The sequence below is a fragment of the Stegodyphus dumicola genome, chromosome 1 (assembly GCF_044657685.1).
Source record: "Stegodyphus dumicola isolate Sdum_Otavi_A_Nest chromosome 1, ASM4465768v1".
Lineage (NCBI taxonomy): Eukaryota > Metazoa > Arthropoda > Arachnida > Araneae > Eresidae > Stegodyphus > Stegodyphus dumicola.
This window is the reverse complement of record NC_140768.1, coordinates 199,823,930-199,837,237: the sequence shown is the minus strand read 5'-3', so window position 1 is coordinate 199,837,237 and position 13,308 is coordinate 199,823,930. Positions and strand designations below refer to the sequence as shown.

General features: G+C 31.2%; 1 protein-coding gene across 1 annotated transcript in view; it reads right to left on the bottom strand.

Moving 5' to 3' along the window:
• Nucleotides 1-13,308, bottom strand: part of mib1 (E3 ubiquitin-protein ligase mind bomb 1) — a 251,283-nt gene that overhangs the window by 15,679 nt on the left and 222,296 nt on the right. The window contains exons 16-18 of the mRNA XM_085824668.1: nucleotides 11,657-11,838; nucleotides 7,959-8,151; nucleotides 1,609-1,687 (exon numbers count right to left, since the gene is read on the bottom strand). Coding sequence (XP_085680794.1) covers nucleotides 1,609-1,687; nucleotides 7,959-8,151; nucleotides 11,657-11,838 — 454 coding nt within the window. The remainder of the gene's footprint in view (nucleotides 1-1,608; nucleotides 1,688-7,958; nucleotides 8,152-11,656; nucleotides 11,839-13,308) is intronic.

Below are 13,308 nucleotides of genomic sequence, written 5' to 3'. Positions count from 1 at the left end.
AATCATAACTTAAATATTTTCAGCAACTTTACTTTTTGTTTCAATGATATAAATGATTTCATAGCTACTATTCTACTTTCATCAACCAACATGTAACATAAAATTCTGGGCTAGTTTGATCCTTATGAGAAATCTCAGCAGTGTTGTCAAATATCATAGAAAAATACTTGTTTCTTTTACTTGTTTGATAACTTTTTAATAGATTTAGAACAAATTCAGTGAAAGCAACACAAACTTTAAGAGATTAAATTCAAAGTATGTGTGACGTTTATCTTTTGTATTGATTAAAATAATGAAATTTAAAATGCCCTTTATTCCACCAGCCACAGCTCAACATTTATTAGCACGGGAACTGTATTCAACTACATAGCTATTTTTTAAACATGTGCTAAAAATAAAAAAAAACTATTTTCCAGCTGCATTTTGACAATAACCTATTGGATATAAATTTGTAACAGGCTGAAAAGCTAACAAAGAATCAGATATTTGGGGTAAAGGAGTAAAAAGAGGAATACATCTTTGTAACGTGAACTAATTATGTGGTATGCAGCCACCAAGGCACAGCTATAAAGCAGTTGCCTAGGCATGCATTTTATTGCTTTACTTTTAAGAATTAGAACAGCATTCTGGTAAGAAAAAGTAATGTTTTTGTTGGACATGCATATTTAATTCTTTTAAATCTACATATTGTTATTAAAATCTTATTATTAATTAAATAATAAGAATTTCCAAATCAACATAAATACTGTCAAAGAATAAAACTGCATCTCGCATGTGAAAAATGTCACTTCCAAAAATGTAACGTCATCTTACATATGTCTTTAGCACACTAACTTAAACTGAATAAGCTGATTGTGAAAAGATTAGTGAAGCACAAAAACTTTTTAGTAGTTATAAAGAATAAGCAAAGGGGAAAAACTTTCTCTTCATATTATTTTCCAACAATTTGTTTCCAGTTCCCAAGTTTAACAACAAATATTAACAAAAATTTATATTATTATTACTTGCAGGAATATGAAAAATTTCCAGTTTTATATAGTTTTATATAATAAGCAGTTGCAATTTTTAATGAAATTGTGTAGAATAAAACTAATATTATATAGTTAAAAATTAACTGGCAAAATGAAATTAAAAATGAGAAAATTTTAGGATTTTACATTACAACAGAACTACATTTAAACATAAATAAAATGAAAGTGCAAGAGGGTTTTCATAGATGCAGTAACTCGTCTATTTCATCAGATGAAGCTGGAATGGATGGATTCACCATGTTTGTTGTCTTTTATCAATTTCCATAGGGTTGCTGTATTCAGAACTGCGGCCCAGAGGCTTTCCTTTCAATTTTTCATACATCTGAACTGCAATTCTGAGCATAAGAGCTCCATAGAAACTGATAAAACACAATGAACATGGTGAATCCACCCATTCTTGCTCCAACTAAGGAAGCAGATGGGTTGTCTGCAAAAGCTCGTACTTTCATTTAGGTTTGAATGTGGTTCTGGCATGTCACCTAAAATTTTATCTTGTTCTGAACTAGAGTTTTAAAACATGCAGTTGCATATAATTTTGCAAAATTCTTAAAACAAATGAAAATTTATATATACAAACCATCACATGCACACATATGGCCACAAGGTTTGAAAAGAACAGATGCCCTTTTATCTGAACACACAACACATTCTTCAATCTAAAATGGCGAAGGAAAAAATACAACTGATTAATAACATAACAAACATAATGTACAATTAAAATATAAAACACAAAATTAAATTGTTGCAGGGTTTATCTTTTTAAATTAAAAATATTTTCCCCTGAACTGCCCTTATACTAAAGTCACCCTCTGAAACTTGAAGCGATAACAGTATAAAATACTTTAAAATGGAAAAGTGATTATTTTTACCATTTTTTTAAAAGTAATTACTCATAAAATAACTCTGTAAAGTGTTTTCTCTCCATCAAACTAAGCTAGCAAACAAAGTTATCAGACATGGAACTGATCATTTAACATGATAAGCTGCTCTAAAAAAGTTGGTTTTTATTACATTCCTGCTGAATGCAGTCTATCCACTATGATACAGAATTGTGAAGAATATACTATTGAGAATGGAATGAAAGCCCACAAACTAATTTTACAGATGGTCAAGATATGATATAATGGTAATGAAACAAGCAGGGCATTCTATGTTGAATATGAGAAGAAAATATGACAAGTTACTTTCAGAGATGTTCTTTTTGGTCTAGAGACTGCAAAAGGATTTCTAACAAAACAACTAGCTGATTAAGCAATTTAGATATCCAAAATCAGCAGTTTTACTAAAAGCTATATGGTCTCAATATTGTATAAATAGGGCCTAAGCCATTAGATAAAATCATTGCTCCTGTACCCCAAGTCACTTAAACAAAGTTTCAAATAATTCACCTGCATTATTTTCAGAAAGGTTAGGAATTCCACATTCAAGATATCTGAACATGGCTTATTTTGTGCAAAAATGCTCAGTGCATTTCCAAAACAGATAATAAATGCATTAAGGTCTGCTTTTTCTTTGACATAATGGTCCAAAACAGATAAAAGTCCTTATTTAAGATAATACAGTCAAAAGTCTTTAATCCGGACTCGTAGGGACTTTGGCGATTCCGGATTATAGATCATCAGTTTAAATCTGGTAAGATGGCATGCAGGAATTATAAAATTAAAAATATGAAACCGTAATTTATGAAATAAAGAACAATTATGATCTAAAGGGTAAAAAAAAAAAAAAAAAGAAAAGAAAAAGGGGGGGCTAATACTTATTTGTTTACTTTATTAAGCATTTCTTTCAATGTAAGTTGTTTAAGTTGCTTCGTTTTATGCAATAATACTTTCTCTTTAATTCTATAAACAGACATAATTTCTTGTTCAGTTACAAAGTTCCGCCGTTCAAGTCCTATAATTGCTGTGTCAAAAATACCGACTAATTTGTCAATCGAAATTTTTTCATTTTCAATAACCTCTGTGTCACTTTCTTCACTATCGGAAGCGAATTATAATGACGAGGAATTTGATTTAAAACACATCGAAGACGGAGTACATCGAGATGAAATACTACATTTAGCAAGGAATTATAAGCCAAATAAAATAAAAACATCTGCCCTGAAGATAAGGATAGTGCTGACAGATCAACTTCCAATTCTTTGTGCGCCGCGAAATTTATAACTAGATAAGAAAGAAATCTATTTTAATAAATTGAGGTATTTTATATTTATTTCGCAGCATACATAAGGAAAAAATATGTGCATTAAATTTCGTGATGGTATGTCATCATATTGCTAGAATTAATTTCAAGATTATGCCAGAGAAAATTTCCTGAAATTTGGAAATATTATTTACTAATAATAAATAAATTTAGAGGGAAGAATCATCATTAAATTATACGAATAACATAAAAATAAAGATAATTACTTAAAAATTGAATAAGAATAATCAACGATATTTTAGCGAATCTAGTTATATTACATGGTTAGCCTAGATGACTGATTACTATTTTTTATTTTACTGCAAAATGGCAAGGTATTTATTAAAAAGAAAAGTTTTAAAAGATTTTGCGGTAAAATTCTAGTATACGGTAAGGCTTTGGCACGATTTTGAAAATTGTCGCCAAGACCAAAATGACCCGTTTACTGCGCATAATCATGTCGCCAAATCCATACATGGAGATTATTTTAACCAAAAAACGTCTATGCAAAGAATCTCTAATTCTTTGGTCTATGTAAAGAAGAAAATTTTCCATACAAGTAAAATGCTATTACGCCGCTAGAATGCGGAGGGAAAATTTGCCAAGGGATTTGGCGACGGAACCTGGCGGCCAGAATTTCCCTCTCCGCGATGTGTACCGGAAATTGAAAAACGTGTTAAGAAGAAACGTTCTTTGACAAAAAGAAAGCTACGAAAATCCGTTTTTAAATTATTGCGAAAAATCCAAGAAGAAACGTTTTATCATAGGACGTTTCTTCTTGGATTTTTCGCAATCATTTTAAAAACGGATTTTCGTAGTTCCCCCCCCCCCTGAAAATTACTAACCTATGAATTAATTTACTTGCGCCAAAAAATATTTTCTTGTGCCGTGCGCTACAATATAGCAAGTGGTAAAGTGTCTCATTTACGCCGCTCCGCATCTGCGAGTGCAATCCAGAGCTGTAACTCGAGAAATAAACAATCTCGTTGTTAGGCGACGTGTGCACCATGTTATTTTCATTTTTGCGATAAATGCTTATCGACGTGGTGTTCACGTCGCTCGCAGTTTGAGACAAAAGCATCTCGACGTGCGTGGCACGTCTTTTTAGCGCAAGTGGTTAAAGAAATTTTAAAGGATATTCATTTAATGAACTCTTGATAACGTGACCTTCGAACTTCCACACCGGTTTCCAGCTTTGGCGGCAGATATATCACGCATGCACAGCTGTTTCCCTCTATGATGGAACGGAGCCACGTCTGTTGCAGAGAGGTTTTCCTTCTTTACAATACATATTCTTTGATTCTAACCTCCATGGTACCGTATACTAAGATTAAACCCATTTTGTTTTATACGAGAACAGGTACTTTCTTTAGTTCATGCACTGCACATGCGATTCTCGAGAATACTCGAAACCAAAAGTTGCGGGAAACTTGCTTGCTTTGCCTTTCTAAAAGGCAATCAAATTGGAGCTGCGAAAATTGGTTCTATGCCAGCAGACACTCACGTGATCGGCAATTCTCCAAAAAAGTTATCTCTTCCGAAGTCGGCGCAAAAATCGCTTTTTTTGGCGGGATCATTGTATGAACTTCCCTGACTTTTCCAGATTTTGACAAAAATACTTAAATTCCCTGACTTTTCCCTGAATTTTTTGGTCAATTTTCGAATTCCCTGACTTTTCCCGGTTCTCCCGGTTTTCCAGGTAGCGTGGCAACCCTGTAATTAGGATTTCTCTACAGTAATTGCTTTTTACTCCAAATTGAATTGACTAAAATGCTTCATAAGAATAAGTTCTTTGAGTATCAGCATTGGTTCATTATCCTTTCTATTCGCGGAAATATTTGGCCTGACTAGAATTAGCGGTTTGGCTTTTACTTATAACTCGAGTAAAGACGAAACACTTTCGCATTTACGTATTTTTATCAATTATTGTTCATTGAACGGAAGTTGGTTTGTTCCCCTTGAAAAGTCAACTAATTTCCGGTCAATGACAATGATTACATGTTTTTAATTTTTCCTTTTACAATTGAATTTTATTCTTCATGATGATTTAACTCCAGTCCCCGTTAAAACATTATTAACATTTTGCTTTCAAATTACTTCAAAACATCTTTCAAAATATAACTAACCAGTATGGATTCACTCTTTTAAAACAATTCTACTTTAATTAAACTTAGGAGATAATATAATCAATACTGTTTAAGAAATAAATTATAAATATATATATATATATATATATATACAGTACAAATTCCGAGATCCGGGCATCCAATATCTGGAATGATCTAAAATCTGGACCTCAAAGCCACCACCAACCAATTTTTTAGGGCTTTTTTGGAGGGAAGGGGTATGCTTCACACATGCGCATTAGATTTTTTCCCTCATCATAAAAAAACATGCCGGAAATCCCGCTTCTTAATCTCAGTTTCGCCCTATCTAATTATTGAAGAAATAATTATTTTAGCATAAATTTGTGTGATTAGTAACTTGACTCCATAGCTGCGTATCTGCTTGGCATAATCTCAAACCAAAACATTTGTTAATTTTACACCAACTAATATTTTATATCCTTGATGCCGAAATCGCGAATCATTATTTATTGTATTTTGCTTTCATCACCGCATGTTTATCAACGGATGAAACTTGAGTGATGACTCATGCAGCGACGCCAAATAACAGAATATTATCCGATTACAGATTTAAGTTTAATGCACTAAAATGTTGACAAGGGGAGATTTAACAGAAATTTCTTTGCTAAAAATAGATTTTGTTAATGATACTCATAGGACAAACGATTATATTTAGTGCTATTTGAATTAAGAATAACTGATTTGTTATTCACATAAAGCCAGAACCAGCGCCAGAGCTCGCATGGCCGCACCAGGCGGCAGAATTTAGGGAAGTTAAACAGAAGTTTTTCATTGCGATGACAATGCCCCAATCATCAATCAATTAACGGAGGGCGAAATCTGTAGTATGGTTCTAAATCCAGAAAATCCAGTTACCGATAGTGAAGAAAGTAACAGAGGTTACTGAACGAGAAAAAATTTTGATTGACAAGTTATTCGGAATTCTCGACACAGCAATTACAGGACTTGAACAATGGAACTTAATAACTCAACAAGAAATTATATGTCTATAGTATTAGTCTAAAGTATTAGCAGAGAAAACAAATCAAACAACTCACATTGAAAGAAATGTTTAATAAAGTAAACATATAAATATTAAGCTCTTTTCTTTTGTAAATTTTGATAGCCTTTAAATCATAAATGCTTCATTATTTCATAAATCACAATTTTATATTTTCAATTTTAAAATTTCTACGTGCCATCTCAGTAGATTTAAAATGATCTAATATCCGGAAAAATCTCAAATCTGAGATCTCCGAAGTCCCGACCTCAGACTTTGTACTGTATAAATATATATATATATATATATATAAATATAATACGGAATGTATATTTTAAGTTAAACTTCTACCCAATAACTTTAGTAATTCATGAAAGTTAATTTTGCGTCTAGTTAATTCAGGAAAATTAGTTTCAATTAGTTGTTTTCAGCTTTAAAAATATTAAATTATTTTTAATTAGTTAGTTATTTTCAACTAATAATTGTATCGCCATTAGCAAAAATAATGCATTACTATCAACAGCATAGGATTAAACCAAATACTTAATTGTCTATTGAAGCTTCAAAACATATTTCCGAACTTCACTTTTTCTCGGCTAGTGTTACCGAATTTGCCCTTGGCGACCTAAAATCGAAATGGAGCCATTAGATTTCCCGCGAAATCGATAACAGACCCTCTGCAGAAATAAACTCATAATCCCGATATCCCATACATAGAGTATGTGCAAAAGAGAATAACTGCGTAGAAGATGATAAAAAATTAATTTATGGCTTAATTGAAACAAACACAGAAATTAAGCTAAGCAAAACTGTGTAAAAACAAATTGAAATGATAAAACGAAACTTAATTTTCATGTGAATTTTCAGCGCTGACTCTCCCATTATAGAAATTTCAATTTGTTTCAGACAAAGACCACATTTAGCTTTATAAGGATTGTCATCCATCAATATCCAGTCTTTGTAGTCAGCTTGATGAAGCCACAGTTTATTGAAAATGCACTTTCCAGGCATCTCGTTCCTATTGTTGTTGGAAGGGTTGTGGCCTTCCAGGTTGGGATTGCTCTAATTTTGGCAAATATTTTCAGAATATCCCCCCTTTTTTTCTCGAGCACCTTCATCATCATTTTCGCCTCTTAAAGAACTTCCGGCTTCACGCTTTCGTCACTATCTGCCTAAATTTATGGATAACACCTGTTTCGAAAGATTGAGTGAATAGCCAATCAGACACCGATACTTTCGTTTGGGTAGCTAATTGTTTTTTTCTATCGTTTGCAACGCAAATCCGCCAACAGATTGCTTAAGAGCCGTGCAATTTTAATTCCATATTCATGAGAAATCGCAATTCACACATAGAATGGCAATCATTAGAAATGATAAGAAATGTCAAATGAGCAAAATTAAGGACCGTTTATTCATTTTGGCCAAAATTAAGGACCAAAAATAATTTTTGAAAAAATTAAGGACTTTTAAGGACCGTACGAACCCTGTATAAATAATTATACATGAAAATAATCTTACAATATTTAAAAAATATCATGGAATAATATTACAATGAAAATAATAATGCAATGCAAATAATTACAGTCTATTTATGAATCATCACATCTAAACTATGTTTACCTTAGTTCGTGACTGAACTTGTTCTTTGCACATAAGGCACTTCTTCACTCTTGGAGAGCACAAAGAACAAGTGGCAATATGACCACATGGACCAAACAATGTATCTCTTTTCATATCGGAACAAACCATACATTCTTCAAGAGTTTCATTATCTTGGGAGGGTGAACTACTGGACGGTGTAATGCACTGATCACTGGGTAAAGAATGCAAGATTAATTTTCCTCACATAAGCATAAAAAGCATAAAATGTATATAAAACCTTACATTACCATACATTGCCGTTTATACCATTAATATAGTTTTCATTAATACTGCTTTAGATTCAATATTTAATTTTTCGGCACAGAGATTCTTCGGAAGATTTAATAGTAAACCAAAATGAAAATCTGTCAGCACATCCTATTTCATGTTTTGTTGGAAAAGTTTTAGTTGTTTTAGAACTTGAGAGGAAATCCCAGAGTATTCATAAGATTTCTACTGCAAAAGTATTTACTGGGAGGGTATTATGTAACACAAAATTAACCTTTTAAGCATGAGCATTGATGCGTTTTCAAGTCAATTCTTCGTATGTTGCTGTTGTCTGCTTTGCAATTTCCTAGCTTGGCTCAGTGTTGTAAATACACTTCCATTAGTGATTCTGATGTTTCTTGAATGGGAAAATGAATATTCTGGATTCAGCTTTTAATACTTTATGAATAATAACTATAAGAATACAAACAAGTAACTATTTACATGCTTCATATCTAAACACTTTCATTCAAACTTTTCTCTAATTGCCTCAGACCTTAACTACTTTAAATTAATACTTTTTCTACAGTCAATGGTGTAAGGTCATCTACAACTTTCTCTAAAAGCGCTGTCATTCTGAATTACTATATTAACAGCCTATTTCCAAAGGGTCCAGCAAAAAGATGCTACACAAACTATTAGTTCATGGACTACCATAATGGAATACAGTAGGTGCCACTTAATGTGATCACACTTGTCCATAGGTATTTTAATAACATTAAGCAATGAGAAAAAAATAATCTCTGAGAATAACAAAGAATTTAAATAATTTAATATAAATATCAAGAACATATAAATAGGTATTTTCTTAGAATTTCAATTAAGCACATGCAAAAATTTATGAACTATTCATAAGGGTTCTGAAAATTATTTGACTCATACTGTACCCCTAATATTCGAAAAGCATTTCTCATTGAAAGAAATTATTCCAGAGTAAAACATAAAAAAACAACCTTAGTGTTAGTCGTACATGTTTTCAGAATCCTCCCCCCCAAAGGAAAAGAAAAAAATGCTGTAGATTCCCCCCCCTTAAGAAGAAAGACGCGTGTTCTTGCACCCTCAAAATTGATACAGTTATTAAAAATATATGATAAAGATTGCTTTTTTGCTTAATTTTGAATAGTTGACTGAAATCGAAACCAAGTTGTTTAGCATCTTAAATCTCTCATCTGGTGGAATTTCTCTGTCACTTGGCAATTTTTATAATCAATTTTCACCCTGTTCGGCCCATTTATTTTTTATTTTGTGAATTTAGTTTATAAAATTTATTCTATTATAATTTGATTATATCAACTGAAATACTGATTACAATAAGCAATGGATTGAATATTGCATTACATTCTTGTACATTCGGACCCTCACCGGTGTATGTCGACAATCACAGATATGCTCTGGTGTAGGTCGAAAAAAGAGGAGTATATATACATGCTGTCATTGCAAAAGGAAGTGTTCCACAAATAAATGTGATTGTAAAAGCAAGGGCCTCTTGTGCAATTCAAAGTTTCCAATAAATAAAATTTGAATCACATAATTTAATAAGTTTTATACTTCTATCATTTTCCTTTCTCATTTTGAATGTACTATGTGTTTTAAGTTCTTATTTTAAGTCTCAAGTGCATTTTTTCGCGACTGATTTACGGAGAAGAAAATATAATATTCTTATATGTTCAACATTCCCCATTAGTGCATGGTGAATGTCGACATTGACCGGTGTAAGTCAGAAATAAGAGTATTTGGAAAATATTTTGGACATACACCAAGCGACTATGTGAATGTTGACATTCATCGGTGAAAGTCGACATTCTCCAAATTTCGTGTTTCACCGTAACATATATATTACATAATCTAACTGCTTATACAGCCTTCTAGTTCCATATATTTATAATTAGGAAAATTTTATTCTTATTACAAAACAACAACAACAACAACAATAATAATAAATGTAACTCCTGTACAACAAAAATAAATTTATTTTCAAAATTTCTGATATTTGACATCACTTTCAACCTGGTTCGATTAATAGGTTGGTTAATAAATAAACTGGAATAATTCAAGATTGGTTTGTTCCCCTTAAATGCCATTTACTAACATTCTTTTGTAATTTATTTTGTGTGTACTATTCTTTAATTTATAATCCGGTTACAACTAGTACATCAATGGAATTTTCACACATGTATTTTATAAGTTTTCAAAGGTTAAAAGTGCATTATTAATATTTTCATAAAGTTTTACTATTTTAGAACTGTAATCTTATAATCGTATAAAAATTCCATTAAACTAGAAATATTTAAAGTTTTTAATTTTTGAAAATATGTTAGGAGTTGGCTATATTGAAGCTCGTGAGTGGTTTCTAGAACACAAACTCTTCGAAATCTCTACAAAAAACTTTATATTAATCAATATTTTTAATAACAATCTGTATAGAAATACTTTTCACTTAATCTATTAACATCAGATACATTTTTCTAAACTGCTATTTTATTTTTCATTATGCACAAATGCAAATATTTCATTCTTCATTTTGCATACAGCCACTGAAAGATAAAATATCTTCATAATTTTTTTTTTCATATGGAAGTTACACTCTTCATATCTTATTTATTAATGATTATAAAATTTTCTTAAGTATGGGTATCAAGGAAGCATAAAAAAAGTAAAATTTTGTAATTTTACAAAACTGACTTTTCGAAATCTAAAAAAACTCGAACCTGAATATTTGCATCATTGAAAATACCTTTTTAACTGGAAACTTACGTCTATGATCGATAGTTGTGAAAATAAAGGGCAGGTAAGAATTTTTGTGGACACAGTGTACAACAAACTGTGCATGAACTGGGAAAGAGTTTAGAGATACACACTACCACTGTGAGTAGCTACTTGCAAGCCTTGACTTATTAACTTGGCAAGAATAATTATTAAAATGATCTATTCACTAAATAATGTATAGCCAAACGTTTAGAATGAATGAAATATAGTTTAGAATGTCCTGCCTGCATGACTGATGATTTTGAAGCAAGAAGGCAAGAGTATGAAATTTTTTCTTTTTTAAATTTTATTTATTGAGTTTCACATACATTTTGAGATGATATAATCTTTGATATACTTTCTATAACTAATAATTTCTGTGTAAAAATACTTTTAGGAGCAGTTAAAAATAGACTGAAGTGGAATTCTGAAAAATTTCAATATTTACATTAAAGATAATCTTCTATAGCAATTTTAATATTACATTTTATTTTACATTAGATTTACATACATTTTAAATTTATTTTACATTAGAGATGATGATCTACACCAATTTTAATATTACCTCATTTACTGAAAACTTTTAATATCAAATAGCAATGCAACCATAGTTACAAAGGATCAATAACATTTTAAATATACAATAGCAATATCAAAATACTTACTTAGATTGCTCTTTATGACATTTTGTCAAGGCTTTGCATAGATTTGGATCAGGACACAAGTCTAATGGAGTCTGACCTTTTTTATTCTTTATATTCAGATCAGCTCCATTGGATACTAAGAAACAGGCAATTGATGCATTGCTTTTCTTATCAGAGCTTTGAGTTCCTAAGCCCATCAACAACTGAAATAAATAATAATTTCCAATGTAGCTCTATAGATGAAAGACTTAAAATTTTAATTAAGTACATGGAATTTTTAATAAACTTCCTCACTAATAATATGCAATAAATGCAACATAGAAGAAAAGAAAAACAAACTTTTGAATTACATACTGTACTACAGAGGCTGTTCGCACATTTTTTAGACGATTTTGGCAAGCAGTAATAAAAAATCGTTTGCTGCAAACAAGTAATTGCAATTGTACTATATTTTTAAAAGTCAAAATTATGGTCTGTGGCTTGAAAGTATTGTTTTTATTCAAAATGGCGAATTTAACAAAGCAATGATTCGAAGGCTACATTTACGCTCTTTCCGAAGAGAAATATGCATACTCCGTTATCCAAAAACGATGTGAGAGTCATGGTTTTGTGATATCTAAAGCGTCGATAGGTAATATCATCAACAAGAAAGAAAAAAACGTCAAATTGGAGCCTCAAGTGGGACAAAAATTCTAAACAAGCATCCAAGGAAAAAATGGGCATCTTCGACTATTGCAAAAGTACTTTGTTTAATGTTAAAAGATGGGTGTATTTAAATGAGTGTAACAAAAAAAAAAAAAAAAAAAAAAAAAAAAAAAGCCATTTATTATCATAAAAGGGGAGAAAAAACTTAAGTACATGGTTCAAAGAATCAAAAGAATGTTTTTCTAAGGGATTCATGATTGTTGCTAGTTTTTCTTATAATGGCAAGTTAAAAATAAAGAGAGTGCAAAAAAATGTCAAGATTAACTCCAAATACTATCAGGAACATATTTTATTGCCAATTTTTCTGAATGAAATACCATTGCTTTACCCACAGTGCCATCAATCTGTGAGACTCCATCAGGACAAAGCTAGCAGTCACACATCAAAAGCCACTGTACATTTCCTAAAAGAAATGGAACAAAAAACTAGTATCAAGGCCATACCCTTCACTGATATCCCTACTAAATCTCCCGATGTGTCACCTATGGATTTTTGTGCTTTCGGACTTTTAAAAACTGCATTATCCAAACGTTGTCCCCAAACCCTAACAGGACTCTGGAAAGCTGTTCGGGAGGAATGGGATAGAATATCTCTTCTGTCACTTCAAAAGGCATTATTATCCTGGAAATTGCAGTGTCGAAAGATAGTTCAGAATAAGGGATGTCAAATAAAACATTTAAAACACAAGAATTTATGTAATTTATTTTTGTAAATACAATATACATTGTCTAAAAAATGTGTGAACAGCCTCTGTATACCAGTTATCTGAAGTAATGGAACCAATATTACTTTGAATAACTTCAAACTGAGGTTACACAAAACACTATGACCATTTCAGATTAAGCGTTCATGAATTAAAAAAATCTTGTCAACTTTTATGATACCACTAATTCTTTTCTCACAACCTTAATAAATTTAATATTACATAAACAGAAAAATAAACATTTACTTATTTTGGTGGCTAATAT